Below are 17,954 nucleotides of genomic sequence, written 5' to 3' on the forward strand. Positions count from 1 at the left end.
CTGAGTCTTAGACAATTGGGCACCCCTGACCCCAATCAACAACCTTTATGAATTACTTTTCTTACTTTAGAAAATAATGCTACTTTTGAGCTTAAGTCTGGATTAATTAACTTATTACCTTCTTTTCATGGTCTTGTAGGTGAGGACCCGAATAAACACTGAATGGAGTTCCACGTGGTTTGCATGAGTATGAAACCCCATGGAGTGACAGAGGAGCAGATTCAGCTGAGGGCCTTTCCTTTCTCTTTGAAGAGTGCTGGTATGTATTGGCTATATTACTTGCCCTCTGGCTCTATCACAACTTGGACGGAGATGAAATGAATCTTTCTGGAAAAGTATTTCCCAGCCTCTAGAGCTGCGAACATCCGAAAAGAAATCTATGGAATCAAACAATGCTCGGGGGAATCACTGCATGAATATTGGGAGCGGTTCAAGAAGCTTTGTGCTAGCTGTCCGCAACACCAGATAAGTGAAAATCAGTTAATTCAATTATGCTATGAAGTTTTGTTGCCTCATGTCTGGAGTATGCTAGATGCGGCAAGTGGAGGTGTTTCATGGATAAAAAATCGGTACAAGCGAGGAACTTAATTGAGAATATGGATGCCAATTCTCAACAATTTGGCACCATCAGGAATGAGCATGTACAAAAGAAGAACACCGAGGTAAATGTTTCTTCCCATGAACAATAATTAATTGAATTGACATCTCTTGTGCGTCAGATGGCTATAGGGAATGGACAGACTGCAAAAGCATGTGGGATTTGTGCTGCTGTGGGACATGCTACTAATATGTGTCCCACACTTCAAGAAGAATCAGTTGAACAGGTCAATGCTACTGGAGGATTTCCTGGACCACCACAGCGGAAATATGATTCCTATTCCAACACATACAATCCTGGTTGGAAGGATCATCCAAATCTGAGATATGGGAACCCTCAAGCAAATCAATCGGGGCCTCAAGCACCACCGCACAATCAAGCTTATAGGCCACCGTACCCTCAACAACAGCAGCAACCTCAGATACCAACACCAGGTAAGTTTCTTGAAAATATTGTTAAGGATCTTGCTACTAATACTTTAGCTTTTCAACAGGAAACAAGAGCAAGTATCCAAAACTTGAATACCCAGATGGGACAGCTCGCCACCGCCATCAATAAGTTAGAAGCACAGAATTCCAATGCTTTACCATCTCAAAAAATTCCAAACCCAAGAGAAAACGCAAGTGCAATCACTCTAAGGAATGGGAAGGAGTTGCAGATCAAGGAGAAAGAAGTGGAGGCTTCACCCAAGGAGAAGCCACAAGAAGAACCGAAGGCGACTGATGGAGAAGCATCCAAGGAAGAAGCGCCAAGAGGTAAGTTTCCTCCACTTTCTGAATATAAGCATGTTGCCCCTTTTCCCTTAGCACTTAAGGAATCTAGAAAAGATGAAGGGATAAAGGATCTTTATGAGACTTTTCGTAGATGTGAGGTGAATATTCCGTTGTTAGATGCTATTAAGCAGGTACCTCGATACGCGAAGTTCTTGAAAGAACTGTGCACAACAAAGAGGAAATAGACATTGAAGGGTTTTCAAGAAGTGGAACTTGGTGAGAACGTATCTGCTATGATCCAACGAAAATTGCCCGCAAAATGCAAGAATCTAGGTATGTTTTCGATCCCATGTACTATAGGGAATGTTAGACTTGATAAGGCTATGTTAGATCTAGGAGCATCAATCAATGTTATGCCATATTCTATCTATGCATCCTTGAAACTTGGTCCATTGAACAAAACTGGGATTGTTATTCAATTAACTGATAGGTCTAATGCATACCCTAGGGGAATAGTGGAAGATGTGTTAGTACAAGTGAATGACTTGGTATTTCTTGCAGATTTTTATGTGCTAGACATGGAAAACGGTGATCATAATAGTCCTATTTTGTTAGAAAAACCATTCTTGAAAACTTCCATGACTAAAATTGATGTTCACAGTGGCATACTCACTATGGAATTTGATGACGAGGTTGTGAAATATAATATTTATGATGCCATGAAATTTCCTGACAATGATGATTGCGTATTTTCTATTGATATTGTGGATTACTTGGCCCAAGATTATTGTGAGTATGCAGGAAAAGATGATCTAGAGGTGGCTCTCGTTGCACCCATTCAGCAGGATGATGGAATTGAAATCAGTGAAGAAGTAAAAGAGATTGAGCGAATTCTGAACAATGCTTATGAGCTACCTCAGTCATGTAATGTATTTTATTTATCTCTACCAATCTCTAACACTAGGCGCCTTCCATCTGTTTTACAGGCACCAGTGGTCGAACTAAAGATGCTTCCAAACCATCTTAAGTGTGTTTTCCTTGGAGAAGGAGAAACATTACCAGTCATCATCTCAAATAGTTTGGAACCCGATCAAGAGGAACAGTTAGTCAAAGTATTGCAAGAGCACAAGACTGCTATTGGATGGACCATAGCAAACATCAAGGAAATTATCCCTTCTACATGCATGCACAAAATTTTGATGGAGGAAGGAGGGAGTCCCTCACGTCAGCCACAAAGGAAGTTGAACCCACCCATGATGGAGGTGGTCAAAGCTGAAATTCTAAAACTACTTGAAGTTGGGGTCATCTACCCAATTTCTGACAGTCAGTGGGTCAGTCCGGTCCAAGTGGTACCCAAGAAAACCGGAATTACTATGGTGAAAAATAAAGATAAAGAGATGGTTCCCTCCCGTATTCAAAATGGGTGGAGGGTTTGTATTGATTATAGGAAGCTGAATGCCGGAACACAAAAGGACCACTTTCCTTTACCCTTTATTGATCAAATGATTGAACATTTATCATGTCACCCTTATTATTGTTTTCTTGATGGGTATTCTGGTTATTTTCAGATTGCTATTGCGCTAGAGGATCAGGAGAAGAAGACATTAACTTGCCTGTTTGGTACCTTCGCATATCGACGGATGCCCTTTGGACTTTGAAATTCACCGGCCACTTTTCAACGGTGTATGATTAATATTTTCTCAGATTTCATTTAGCATATCTTATAAGTTTTTATGGATGATTTCACTGTCTATGGTGATTCATTTGAAAACTATCTGTCTAACCTTGCGCTTGTCCTTAAGAGGTGTGTCGAAACCAACTTAGTCATAAATTCTGAAAAATGTCACTTTATGGTTGGGCAAGGTGTTGTATTGGGACATGTCGTTTCATCTATGGGATTAGAGGTAGATAAGGCTAAAATTTATATTATTCAGTCTCTCCCTTATCCCACATGTGTGCGGGAAGTGCGTTCTTTTCTTGGCTATGCAGGTTTCTACAGAAGGTACATTCAGGACTTCGCCAAGATCGCATCCCCCATGTGCAAATTGTTGCAAAAAGATGTCCCGTTTGAGTTTGATGAACCATGCAAAACATCTTTTGACAAACTCAAAGAATCATTGACATCTGCACCAATAATCCAACCACCGGATTGGAGCAACCCATTCGAGATCATGTGTGATGCCAGTGACTATGCAGTTGGTGCAGTTTTAGGCCAAAAAGTTGGAAAAGCATCGCATGCTATTTATTACGCTTCGCGTATCCTGAACGATGCCCAACGGAACTACTCCACCACTAAAAAGGAGTTTTTAGCTGTTGTTTTTGCATTAGAAAAATTTTTCTCTTATTTTCTTGGTGCTAAGGTTATTGTTTACTCTGATCATGCATCTCTTCGTTTTCTGATGGCAAAGAAGGAGGCAAAACCAAGGCTGATACGATGGATACTACTTTTGAGCAAATTTGATGTGAAAATTAAGGACAAAAGAGGGACCGAGAATCGAGTTTCTAACCACTTGAGTCGCCTAGTTCATGTTGATGAGGAGCTGAATTTGCGAGAAGAATTTCCCAATGAGCAATTATTTTCCGCAAGCGCAGAATTACCCTCGTACGCAAATATTGTTAATTATTTAGTGACTAAAGGGTTTCCTTCTGAATTTTCTAAGGCGGAAAGGGACAAAGTGCGGAGCGATGCAAAGTATTATGTATGGGATGATCCATACTTGTGAAAACACTGCGCTGATCAAATTATACGTCGATGTGTACTCGCCAGCGAGGTAATCCCTATCCTTACGTGTTGTCATTCTTATGCATGTGGTGGCCATTTTGGAGCGAAAAGGAAAGCAAGAAAAGTGTTAGATTGCGGATTTTTTTGGCCATCCTTATTTCGAGACGCTTAGATGTTCTGTAAGTCGTGCACTCAATGCCAAAATATAGGTAATATCTCTCAACGTAAGGAGATGCCCCAGCAACCTATTTTAGTTTGTGAAATCTTTGATGTTTGGGGCATCAACTTCATGGGGTCTTTTCCTAGTTCATATGGGTATATATATATATATATATATATATTGCTTGTTGTGGACTATGTCTCAAAATGGGCGGAAGCAAAGGTCACCCATACTGACGATTCTAAAGTTGTTGCAGAGTTTATCAAGCACAACCTTTTATCTAGGTTTGGGATTCCACGAGCTATCATCAGCGATAGAGGCACACACTTTTGTAACCGAGCTGTGGCTAGTTTGCTTAAAAAGTACCATGTGACGCATAGGATCTCCACTGCATACCATCCACAATCCAACGGTCAAGCTGAGGTATCGAACAAAGAAATTAAATCCATCCTAGAAAAGACCGTGAATACGACAAGAAAGGACTGGAGCTTGCTTTACCATCCACAATCCAATGGTCAAGCTGATTTTCAGTGTTTAATTCTTATTAAGTAACAATTTTTGATCTGTTTTATTTCATGTTTGTGTCCGAGATTTTAGGATTGGCCATCTTAGGATTTTTCTATACCAACTATAGCTAAATTAGAATTCAAATCCGTAATTGTTTGAATTAACTAATTTGTGAAGCAACTACGTTTGATATTTTCTGATGTTGAACTTATTAAATTGTAGGGTCAATTATTGACTAGGTTAAATAAAACCGCTGGTGTTTGTGTTTTTCTAGGTTCGTCAGTTTTACTAATTTGAATGCTACCGTAAATTTAAATCTAGATCGCTGGAATCCGGGTTAATTTATTGGTAAGGGTTAATTTAGAATGCTGTTTTCTAATTAGCTAAAATTTAGGTGAAACATGAATTTGATTTTCAATGATGAATATTTAATAGGATTAATTATTTTTAGGGAATCGATGATTGAATGAATGCATATCAAGGGTGTAGTCGACTGATACCAAGTCTCGTCTCTTATTGATTTCTCTAGTTGAATTTTCATTCTTGCATGATAGTGATAATTTTAATTTTAATTGCTTAAAATTTTCAGTAGTTAATCTCAAATCTCAAAACCCCCCTTTTTGTTTATTTAGAACACATTAAATTTACTTTTCCTCGTGGAAACGATCCCTACTCGCACTACTACATTTTTCATTGTTTAATCTGAGTTGGGTTAATTTGGGCGCGACACGTCTAAGCGTAACCAATCCCCTGCCGTCCTTTCTTGTGTCAGAACATTAAGTCTAAATAACAACACTCCTAAACTGTACTAGCCACTGCAGTAGTGCAGAGAGCACTAACACTCACCTTACGGCTAAGTGCGTCTGCTACTGGATTTGCAGAACCTGGATGGTACTTAATCTCGAAATCATAGTCTTTAAGAATATCCATCCAACGATGCTGCCACATGTTCAACTCCGTCTGAGTGAACAAATAATTCAAACTCTTGTGGTCCGAAAAGATCTCGAACCGCTCGCCATATAGATAATGGGGTCAAATCTTCAGTGCAAATACGATCGCTGCAAGCTCTAAATCACTGGGTATTTCCCTTCATGAGTTTTAAACTTTCTAGAAGCATAGGAAATCACATTCCAATTATGTGTCAACACACAGCTCAACCCTTGAAGAGATGCATCAATGAAAACCACATAGACTCCGGGTCCAGATGGTAATGAAAGAACAGGCACGGTAGTCGATCGACTTCTCAAATCGTCGAAGCTCTGCTCACACTCGCTCGACCAAAAAAAGGAATATCCTTCCTTATCAGCTACATTAGCGGTCTAGTAATTTCTAAGAAATTCTCGATGAATCATCGGTAATAACCTGGTAAACCCAAGAAACTACGAATCTCTGAAGCAGTCGTAGGATGCAACCAATTCAATATAGCTTCAATCTTAATCTGGTCCACGGATATGCCTTCTTGAGAAATGACATGACCAAGGAATACCACTCGGTCAATCTAGAACTCGCACTTACTGAACTTGGCATATAACTTATTCTCATAGAGAATTTGCAGTACAAGCCTCAAATGTTATGCATGCTCGTCAGTACTATGATAGCAGACCAAAATGTCGTCAATAAAAACCATGACAAACTTATCCAGATAATTGCGGAAAACTCTGTTCATCGAGTCAATGAGCACTACAGGTGCATTTGTTAGTCCCAAAGGCATTACTACACTCGTATTGACCATACCTGGTACAAAAAGCTGTTTTCAAAACATCTGCATCTCAAAGACGCAATTGATGATACCCTGACCTCAAGTCAATCTTGGAATACAAGGATGTACCCTGAATTTGGTCGAAAAAATCATCAATGCGCGGAAAAAGATATTTGTTCTTAACTTTCGCTTTGTTCAACTATCTACAATCGATATAGAGACGCATGGAACTATCCTTCTTCTTGACAAAAAGAGCTGGCGCTCCCCAAGGTGAAACGCTTGGTTGGATATATCCTTTTTCCAACAAATCCTACAATTGCTGCTACAACTCCCTCATATCTGCGGGTACAAGACGATAAGGTGCACGAGAAATCGGTGTCGTCCTTGGCACAAGCTCGATCTCGAACTCGACTTCTAGAAATGGAGGAAACCTTGAAATCTCATCCAGAAAAACATCTGGGTACTCACAGACTACTGGTAACTCCTCAACAGCCCTGCTCCCTGTGAACGTATCAATCACATAGATAAGGTAGTCTGTCCTGCCCATCTCCAAAGCCTGACAAGCCTTCAGAGCTGATACCAGAGGCATAAGGGGTCGCACTCCCTCACCATAGAGAAACAAACTATCGCCCTTAACTGGACGAAACTGAACAACATTTTGATAACAATCCATAGTCTCTCAATAAGAGGTCAAAATGTCGATACCCAAAATAAATTTAAAATCCTCCATCGCTAGAATGATAAGATTTGCTGATAACTCGGAGCCTCAAGCTCTAATGAACAACCCAAGACTAGACGCTAGGCCAAAGCCTAATGACCTACCAGGGTAGATACAGAAAGTAATATGTCTAGAGATATGTACGACAGTCCATGGCGCTTAAAAAAACATGCCAAAACAAAGGAATACGATGCACTAGTGTCTATGAGAACTAAAGCAGGAATTCCGCACAAAATAAATGTACCTGCGATAACTTTCTCATTCTCATTCTGAACTTGATCTTAGCTCTGCGCAAAAACTTGTCTGGGAATACGTGGCCTCTAGTTAGTGCTCCCAACTGACTGTTCTAATGACCTCTAATGAACTGATGCTTGAGAACCCAAGCAGGATGTTGATACTCCACTCTTCTATGGGCAGTCTCTCTTCATGTGACCCATCTGGCCACAACGAAAACAAGCACCACCTGCTCCACGGCATTTGTCGGTAGGATGCCGTCATTCACACTTCTCGCACTGACCTTTATTCTTCCCAAAGTAGAAAAAACCTTAAATAGATCTTGAACCTGAAGAAGAAGATGCACTGGGATTCTAGAACGATTGGGCTTAGAGACCCAAAGAGTTACCTTGTTGGAAAGAAGATAAGTTCATGTTGTGCTTGATATTGTCCTCTGCCTATCGACAACGGTTAACCAGCACCTCATACAACTTCAGATCATCACAGATAGCCACACGGTCATGGATCTTTGGATTAAGGCCTTGCATAAGGTGGTCATAGTTGGTATCGGAGCTATTGGCAACGTATGGGCAATATGGTAACAACTCAATGAACTTCTGCTGATATTCGTTTATTGTCATATTGCCCTGCCTCAAGTTCATCAGCTTGTTCTTCTTCACCTGACGGAGCGCTAGTAGGGGTGAACATTATTTCGGTTAAACCGAATTAACCGATCGAACCGAAAGAATTCAGGAATTCAGTTTAAGTGTTAGGAAATATATGTTAAATCGGTTAATTTAGTTCGGTTATCGGTTTTCGTCCAAAAAAATTCGGTTAACCGAATTATAAAAAAATAAATTTTGAATTTTTTTTATTAGGCTTTACATATAATTTAAAATATTTTTTAATGTGTTTATATTTAATATTATTCTTAATTTTTGTTATTTTATTTTTTTAAAATCTTAATGTGTTTTATTATGATAAAAATATCTTATTTCAATCATTAATTATATTTATATATATTTTAATTTATTTTTTAAAAAATCGGTTAATTCGGTGACCGACCGAATTAACCGATTTTAATTCGAATTTAGCATAAATTCGGTTCGAATTGATTAGCCTAAAAATAATTCGGTTCGGTTTTTGACCGAATTAACCGAATGCTCCCCGCAAAGCGCTGGAGGGAAATACAGCTTCCTAAACGCCTCACGGAATCGGTCCAAGTAGATGCGCCTCGCTCGAATATTAATGGCGCTGAAGTGGACCTCCAGCACTTGCTGACACTACCTTTTAGAAGGAAATTAACGGCTTGAACAAAAACCAAGGACGTGAGATAAAAATTCTCAGTATGAAATATGATTATACACATTCTATGAATGCTAAACGTAAATGAACGGGTATCGTAAACCTATCAAGTTATACACTCTTGCTCAAAAAATGATGTCATGGTATGTAGCACACTATGCCGTTTCATCAGGAGTTACTCTCATACCATAAGAAATAAGTTGAATGTCTGGATTCAAATCCATGGAATCCATCTACAAAACTTCGAGACTGAGCGAACCCTCTACCGGTAATATCAATGTGTAGGCTCAACATGATAATGCATGCAACATAATAATCGTGACATAAAAATACACATAAATCATGCAAACATAGAACATGCATACTCAACCAGGGTATCTCGGATAGTACGTCCGTATCTCAGAATAAGAAACCTAGTGATACTGGCTCTCTAGTCCAAGCTTATAAGCAAACAATCATCGTATCACTAAACGTCTACTAAAAGACTTAACTAGAATAATAGCTACTCACTGAATCTAATCAAAATCTAGCGATATACCTACGTCTGTATTCATCCCTTTGATGACAACTTCCCTAAACTCAAGGCACAACACTTCTATGATCCCGGTAGCGCTTCGTCACCTCCAGCCCTCGAATACGATGCTCAAAAACCTTTGAAACTAGCTAGGAACGAGAGATAATTCTGAGAAATGTGTGAAGAAAGTGAGGTTATGACCCCTATATGTAGACCTCGATCGGAACGTCCGATCCCTAGTTCGGAGCTTCCGAATGCACATCGAAACTTTCGATCATCCTTCCGAACTCCCTATACCGAATGTGTTTCTATGATTGGAAAACACATTACTGTCGACACAGTTCGGACCTTCCGAACTCTTTCAAGTCTAATTATCCAATCAAAACCCATGCCCCTATCTGCTTGACCCGATATCGGAGATTTCGATCTGCTGTTCGGTGCTTCCAAACCGCTCGATATTTCCGATCACTAACTTTTGCTTTTGAACTGCTCTTCGGAGCTTTAGAACTGTCCAACATTAGAAACCCTCGGAACCATTATTGGTCATTCTAAATCCGATTTTCAACTCCTTAAACCCAAATGAGAATCTCTTAATCATGTTTTGGAAGTATATTAGCTTAATTAGGATTCGGGATACTACAATGTTGACATTCAGAATTCCTTAGTTATTGGGATTTATCAAAAATGTTTATATAAAATTTTAGAATTGTCTTATGTCTCAGGAGAGCACTTGAGGATCAATTATTGTTGGAATAGAACTTCAAACCCTAGATTTCATTATTGTCTGCGTAGAGAATCATACCGGAATCACCTATTATGAAATTCATGTGCATGAAATGAAATCTTAATGGCAGTAATCAGGTTATACATCAGAAAACATAAATCCCAATCTAAAACAACAGGATAAAATACTGTTTATGTTACAACCAAATCAAATAACAATGTAAATCAATAAAATCTAATAATCAAATATCTCAACGTCGATGCTCCTCACCTCGGGGCTCACTCCTGCATTTGTCATCCAACCTAAGATTTTCCCTACAGAATGGGGAGTCACAGCAAACAAGGACATGAGCGCTAATACCCAATACAATATATACGACTATAAAAACTTATATGTGAATGAAAAATGACTTGGACGGGTGGCTGGATCGACGAGAAAACTCATGCTCAAAATGATGGTGCCAAAACATCTATTGTCACTCGAAAATACCCCTCTGGACTACTAGGAAAAAAATTGGACGTAGATTGGGAAATATCCTTGAAACATCACAGCCCTCCATGCTCGTCGATCATGTGACTCATGATGTCCAATTGATATGAATCTTCTGTATGAAAGGCAACAAGATTTCAATGAATCGCACCTCAATTCGATAACAAAAGAATTCAAAGGTTTTGTCCCAACTTTGAAACAAGTAACAGAATTTTGGAATCTCCACCTCTAGTTGAACCTGTAACTAGCAACAGAGAATTCATGATAGAAAACAATCAAAGATTCAATTAGACCTTCAAAGGAGCCTGTCTTTGACAACCCAATTGAAAATCGATTGACAAACGCCACAAAGCTATGAAACTTTGATAAGTTTGATTTTGGGTAAAGCAAAAGCTTTGATAAAATTCTAGAGAGAATTTTGTATTGAATAATTCAGTAATCTGAAAATCTTAATTGTTCTTAAAATAATGAATGTTGTAGTATTTATATTACAACCAAAAATATTGAAAGATAATGCAAAATAAATCAAAAAGATATCAAAGATATCTCCTAAAGTTTCCTAGTAGGAATAAAAGACCTAAAATAAGCAAAATAATGCCAAAATATTAAAAATTCCTAACACACACACAAAACACCTTTGGTACATGTAAAATAATCGGGGCGGGCGCGCTAGGGCTAGGCGCGGGCGCGGAAATTGTAAGGCGCGGGCGCGCCGAGAGCTCGCACAATTCTTCGTCAATTTGGCATCCGTAAGCGCGGGCGCGCGATCAAGAGGCGCGGGCGCGCCTGCGCTGCGAACAAGGTCTTAAATTTCTTTACTTTCTTGACCTCCTTTGACCTCAATAAGGTGATAACTACCTCCGAATTGAATATCAAGAAATCCAACGCCCTCTTGCGACTTCAACATCAAGGATTGAAGTGTTTCCTTGAACTTCTGAGCTCGGTCTCTCGTAACCGGTCCTCGTGGCATCTCCAACGGATCCTTAGTCACTTTATCAGCATGCGAGCCATCCATGATCGCATCATCCTCCCCTTCTTGAAAAGGATTTGTCCTCAAATCTTGTTCATCACCTACATCAAACGGAGATAAGTTAAAAACATTGAAAGTAGCACTAACATTATACTCACCTGGCAAATCTAATTTGTAGGCGTTGTCGTTGATGCGCTCTAATACTTGAAACGGTCCATCACCTCTAGGTAGAAGCTTGGAGCGCCGTTTTTCAGGAAACTTCTCTTTCCTCAAATGCAACCACACCCAATCTCCTGGTTCAAACACAACTCTCTTCTTTCCCTTATTTGCTTGCTTTGTATACTGCAAATTCTTTTTCTCAATGTCCGCCTTCACTTTTTCATGTAAATTTCTCACAAATTCCGCCTTTTTCTTACCATCCATGTTAACCCTTTCACTCATAGGTAAAGACATCAAATCCAACAAGGTTAAAGGATTAAAACCATACACAATTTCAAAAGGTGAAAAATTTGTAGTAGAATGCACACTACGATTATATGCAAACTCAACAAATGGCAAACATTCCTCCCAATTCTTCAAATTCTTTTTAATTATAGTAGGCAACAAAGTTCCTAACGTTCTATTAACAACTTCAGTTTGACCATCCGTTTGGAGATGACATGTAGTCGAAAACAGTAATTTAGTACCAAGTTTGCACCATAACGTTTTCCAAAAGTAGCTCAAGAAACGAGTATCTCTATCAGACACAATACTCCAAGGCATGCCATGCAATCTAACAATTTCATTAAAGAACAAGTCCGCAACATGAGATGCATCATCAGATTTATGACACGCAATAAAATGAGCCATTTTAGAAAATCTATCAACTACTACAAAAATTGAATCCCTCCCCTTCTTACACCTTGGTAGTCCTAAAACAAAGTCCATAGAGATATCTACCCACGGTTCACTAGGAACAGGAAGTGGAGTATACAAACCATGTGGTTGTTGTCTAGACTTCGCTTTCCTACAAGTCACACATCTTTCGCAAATTCTCTCAACATTATGCTTCATATGTGGCCAATAAAAATGTTCATGCAAAACTCCATAAGTTTTAGCCACTCCAAAATGCCCCATTAAACCACCCCCATGTGATTCCTTAACAAGTAATTCACGAATAGATGACTTAGGAACACACAACTTATCCTCCTTAAACAAATACCCATCATGTATGAAGAATTTATCTTTTGGACCATGCAAACATGACGCGTACATCTCACCAAAATCAAGATCACTAGGATATAACTCTTTCACATACTCAAATCCTAAGAATTTAGAATCTAGAGTAGATAAAAGTACATACCTTCGTGATAGACCATCCGCTACCACATTTTCCTTCCCTTACTTATACTTGATAACGTAGGGAAAAGTTTCTTCAAACGCCACCAACTTGGCATGTCTCTTGTTCAGCTTTTGTTGTCCTTTGAGATGCTTCAAAGACTCATGATCCGTATGAATCACAAATTCTTTTGGCCTCAAATAGTGCTGCCAAGTCTCAAGCACACGAACCAAGGCATAGAATTCCTTGTCGTAGGAAGGATAATTCAATGCGGCTCCACTTAGCTTTTCAGTGAAGTATGCAACTGGTCGCCCACCTTGCATCAAGACGCCTCCAATCCCTATACCTGATGCATCACATTCAATTTCAATGGTATTAGAAAAATCAGGTAAAACAAGTAAAGGAGCATTAATTAATTTTTGCTTAATAATATCAAAAGACTTCTCTTACTCCTCGCCCCGGTGGAATGGAACGTTCTTCTTGATCACCGCAGTCATAGGTGCCGCCAAAGCGCTGAAATCTTTCACAAATCTCCTATAGAAACTTGCAAGACCATGAAAACTTCGAAATTGACCAATAGAAGTAGGCGTTGGCCAATCTCGAATTGCACTTACCTTTTCCTCATCAACCTTGACTCCTTGAGCACTCACAACAAAACCAAGAAATACAAGTTCTTTTATACAAAACACACACTTTTTCAAATTAGCATACAAATTTTCAGCCTTTAGTGTGATTAGCACAATTCTCAAGTGTTCAACATGCTCATTCAAATTTTTGCTATACACCAAGATATCATCAAAGTATACCACAACAAATTTTCCAATATAAGCACGCAAGACATGATTCATTAATCTCATAAAAGTGATAGGTGCATTAGTTAATCCAAAGGGCATAACTAACCACTCATACAAGCCATACTTGGTTTTAAAAGCAGTTTTCCACTCATCGCCTTCTCTCATCCTAATTTGATGATAACCACTTTTCAAATCAATTTTACTAAATATGCTAGAACCATGCAATTCATCCAACATATCATCTAGTCTAGGAATGGGATGCCTATACTTGATGGTAATATTGTTAATGGCTCTACAATCAACACACATTCTCCATGAACCGTCTTTCTTAGGCACTAACAAAACAGGTACAACACAAAGAGACATAGACTCACGTACAAACCCCTTATCAAGAAGTTCACTTACCTGCCTTTGTAGCTCTTTTGTTTCCTCCGGATTACTCCTATAGGCTGGACGATTCGGCAATGCACTTTCGGGCACAAAATCAATTTGATGCTCAATTCCCCTCAAAGGTGGTAATCCTTGAGGCAAATCCTCCGGAAATAAATCTTTAAATTCCTGCAAAAGAGAAACAACATTGCTCGGAAGATTTTCGGCTATATCACTTGTGTTAAGGAGAAACGCCTTATAGAAAATCAACACAAGTGGAGTATGCTCATGTAAAATCTCTCGCAACTCACTCTTTTGGGCATGTATATTTTTTTATCGGCCTCTTTTCTTTCAATTTTTTTTTCATCTTTTTTTTTCTCATTTTTTTTTCTAAGGCCATCTCACTTTTTTGTTCACTCTTTTTTCCGGCCTCTTCTTTCTTTTTATTTTTCAAATGGTCCTCCAACACTTGCTTTGGAGACATCGGTAACAATACAATAGGCTCCTTTTTCAAGGTAAAAGAATAACGATTTTTAAAACCGTCATGTATCACCTTCCTATCGAATTGCCACGGCCTACCCAACAAAATATGACAAGCTTGCATAGGCACCACATCACATAACACTTCATCTACATACTTACCAATTGAGAAAGGTACCACAACTCGCCTAGTTACTCTCACTTCAGAACTATCATTAAACCACTGCAATTTATAAGGTTGAGGATGCTTTATAACAGGCAAACTCAACTTTTCCACCAGCTCATAACTCGCCACATTAGTGCTACTCCCACTATCAATAATAACACTACATACTTTGTTATTTACAAAGCATCTAGTATGGAATAAATTTCCCATTTGAGTCTCTTTCTCCTCCTTTTGTTGCACATTCAACACTCTCCTAGTCACTAAAAATTCTCCAATCACCGCATCATATCCCTCCTCATCAGGATCCTCCAACGCAGGCATATTATCAAAATTTTCTTCCTCACTCTCCGACTCAATCTCACCACCAGCATTCATAATCATAATTTTTTTATTAGGACACTGACTAGCAATATGACCAAGTCCTTGACATCTAAAACATTTAATATCCCTAGAACGAGTATTAGTAGTTTCAGGTGTACCTTTACTCACTTGTTTTGGTGCCTCCAATTTGGTGTCAAATTTTGGTTTGGACACCGGCTTGTTGTCCTCCCGTTTTGCAACGTTTGGACGCCAAGAAGTCGATGATCCTCCACCTGTAGGAAGTCGACCAGCTCCTCTCCTCTTGAGCTGCTGCTCCACCTTCATGGCCGTCTGCACCATCTCATCCAAATCAAAACAATGGCAAAGCTCCACTTGATCTTGGATTTCTCTATTCAATCCACACAAAAATCTGGCCATTGTAGCCTCATTATCCTCCTCAATGTTGGTCCGGATCATCGTGGTTTCCAACTCCTTGTAGTAATCCTCCACACTCCTTGGACCTTGCTTCAGAGTTTGTAACCTCCTGTACATGTCACGATAATAATAGTTAGGCACAAACCGCTTCTTCATGACACGCTTCATCTCCTCCCACGTCTCAATAGGCGGCTCCCCACACCTTCTTCTAGTGGTCACTAATTGATCCCACCAGATTAACGCATAGTCTACAAACTCAACCACTGCCAACCTCACTTTCTTAAGATCAGAATAGTGATGGCAATCAAACACAAACTCCACGCGCTTCTCCCACTCCAAATACGCCTCTGGGTCAGATTTCCCATGAAACGCTGGAATTTTCATCTTAATGCTACTAATATTTCCATCCTCCGTACTCCCCTCCGCATATTTTCCCCGTACTGCTTCTTGCCTATGTCTACCCCCATGTACTCTCCTCTCCCCATCCCAATTCTCATCAAAACTCTCCTCATCTTCTTCAAAATTATTCCCCTTCCTATATTTATTTTTTTTCCACTACCACTACTCTCCTCCAATCTACTCATCCGCTCATGAAGAGGTTCCAACTCCGACCTCATCACCCTAGTAAACTGCCCCATCAATGCATCCATTTGAACCTTGGAAATTCCTTGGTTCACACTTTCACTAGCATCTTTATTAGGATTCATGGTACCTTCAAGAAAAGGTTAGTGATAAAATTCCTCACACAAGTTCTCACAGTTCACTCCAAACAAATCACTCAAACACTCTTTTTCTTTCCACTCAAAATTTAAGTAGGCTTTAGCTTTGTGTAAAAGTGAATCAAACTCTCAAATTCACAGCTTTTAGACGCTCGAAGATCGACTCTCAAAGATTGACAAAAACAAGAAGAAGAAATTTGTGGATGCTCGAATTTTGACTTGCACCTAAGGATGAACAAGAACGAAAATTGTCCACAAGTTATCTTGCTTCTTATAATTTTTTTTTTGAAGCTTTTTTTTTTCTCGGTCCTTCAAAATTTTTTTTTTTTTTTACCGATTTTTTTTTTGACTTTTTTTTTTTGATTTTTCTCTTTTTTTTTTTGAATTTATAACTTGTGGCACAAGACACGAGACTTGGGTAACAAGTTTGAAAGAAAGACACAGAAATTTGAGATGAGAGAGATGAAGAACGAAGAACAAGGAAAGATGAACGAAGAACGAAGAACGAAAAAAGAATATAGATTAAAGAAGGATAGACTTACTTGAATCAAAACCTTTGCTCTGATACCAAATGATATGAATCTTCTGTATGAAAGGCAACACGATTTCAATGAATCGCACCTCAATTCGATAACAAAAGAATTCAAAGGTTTTGTCCCGACTTTGAAACAAGTAACATAATTTTGGAATCTCCACCTCTAATTGAACCTGTAACTAGCAACAGAGAATTCACGATAGAAAACAATCAAAGATTCAATTAGACCTTCAAAAAAACCTGTCTTTGACAACCCAATTGAAAATCGATTGACAAACGCCACAAAGCTATGAAACTTTGATAAGTTTGATTTTAGGTAAAGCAAAATCTTTGATAAAATTCTAGAGAGAATTTTGTATTGAATAATTCAATAATATAAAAATCTTAATTGTTCTTAAAATAATAAATGTTGTAGTATTTATATTACAACCCAAAATATTGAAAGATAATGCAAAATAAATCAAAAAGATATCAAAGATATCTCCTAAAGTTTCCTAGTAGGAATAAAAGACCTAAAATAAGCAAAATAATGCCAAAATATTAAAAATCCCGAACACACACACAAAACACCTTCGGTGCATGTAAAATAATCGGGGCGGGCGTGCTAGGGCTAGGCGCGGGCGTGCCAATTGTAAGGCGCGGGCGCGCCGAGAGCTCGCACAATTCTTCGTCAATTTGGCATCCATAAGCGCGGGCGCGCGATCAAGGGGCGCGGGCGCGCTTTTTCTTCGCAAAATAAGGGCGCAGGCGCGCGAGTCTGGGGCGCGGGCACGCCTGGGCTGCGAACAAGGTCTTCAATTTCATCACTTTCTTGACCTCCTTTGACCTCAATAAGGTGATAACTACCTCCTAATTGAATATCAAGAAATCCAACGCCCTCTTGCGACTTCAACATCAAGGATTGAAGTGCTTCCTTGAACTTCTGAGCTCGGCCTCTCGTAACCGGTCCTCGTGGCATCTCCAACGGATCCTTAGTCACTTTATCAGCATGCGAGCCATCCATGATCGCATCACCAATATTTCATAAACTAGGGTTCAGTGGCCCTTATATACTAATGGCTATCTCTAAGGAGATACGGCTCAATGTGATAGATTATCATGCGGCATATGAACAGTAATACATGCTTATCATGGCAGATAAAATGCAACACATAATAATGCTTACTCACCTGGATATCTGTATCAGTACTTACGTACCTCTCTAGGTCAAGTCTAGGCGAATAGCCTAGTATCGAATCCTATAATCAAATGTATAACATATCACTTATACAATTCCAAAAGCCTTAACTAAGCTAATAGAAACTCCAAAAGTATTTAAAGAACTCAGAGTATCACCTGCGTCCGTCGACTGTCCGCTGATGACGATGGCTCCTAAACTAGAAACAGCCTCGTTATGAACCTAGTAGTGCCTTGTTATTGAACAATGCTCGAGACAATGCCTATAAGGCACTAAATATAGGCTAAGAACGAGAGAGATCTAAGGAATTTGGCAAGTGAGAATGAAGC

At 39.1% G+C, this 17,954-nt stretch overlaps 1 protein-coding gene across 1 annotated transcript; it reads left to right on the plus strand.

Moving 5' to 3' along the window:
• The first annotated feature begins 1,985 nt into the window (after window positions 1-1,985).
• LOC140889054 (uncharacterized) lies at window positions 1,986-4,935 on the plus strand. Its single transcript, XM_073296755.1, has 7 exons — window positions 1,986-2,057; window positions 2,157-2,612; window positions 2,880-2,931; window positions 3,040-3,115; window positions 3,301-3,313; window positions 3,672-4,003; window positions 4,923-4,935. Exons 1-7 carry the CDS (start codon window positions 1,986-1,988, stop codon window positions 4,933-4,935), a joined length of 1,014 nt encoding a protein of 337 aa, XP_073152856.1.
• Window positions 4,936-17,954: the final 13,019 nt, after the last annotated feature.

Source organism: Henckelia pumila, chromosome 3, assembly GCF_033568475.1.
Source record: "Henckelia pumila isolate YLH828 chromosome 3, ASM3356847v2, whole genome shotgun sequence".
NCBI lineage: Eukaryota > Viridiplantae > Streptophyta > Magnoliopsida > Lamiales > Gesneriaceae > Henckelia > Henckelia pumila.

What these genes read in the sequence shown, in the direction of transcription:
- LOC140889054 (XM_073296755.1), top strand. Translation starts at nt 1,986, where the DNA reads ATGGAATTTGATGACGAGGTTGTGAAATATAATATTTATGATGCCATG. An exon ending in TTCCTGACAATGATGATTGC is followed by an intron (nt 2,058 to 2,156) that starts GTATTTTCTATT and finishes CCCATTCAGCAG; the next exon opens with GATGATGGAATTGAAATCAG. An exon ending in TAAAACTACTTGAAGTTGGG is followed by an intron (nt 2,613 to 2,879) that starts GTCATCTACCCA and finishes GGTTATTTTCAG; the next exon opens with ATTGCTATTGCGCTAGAGGA.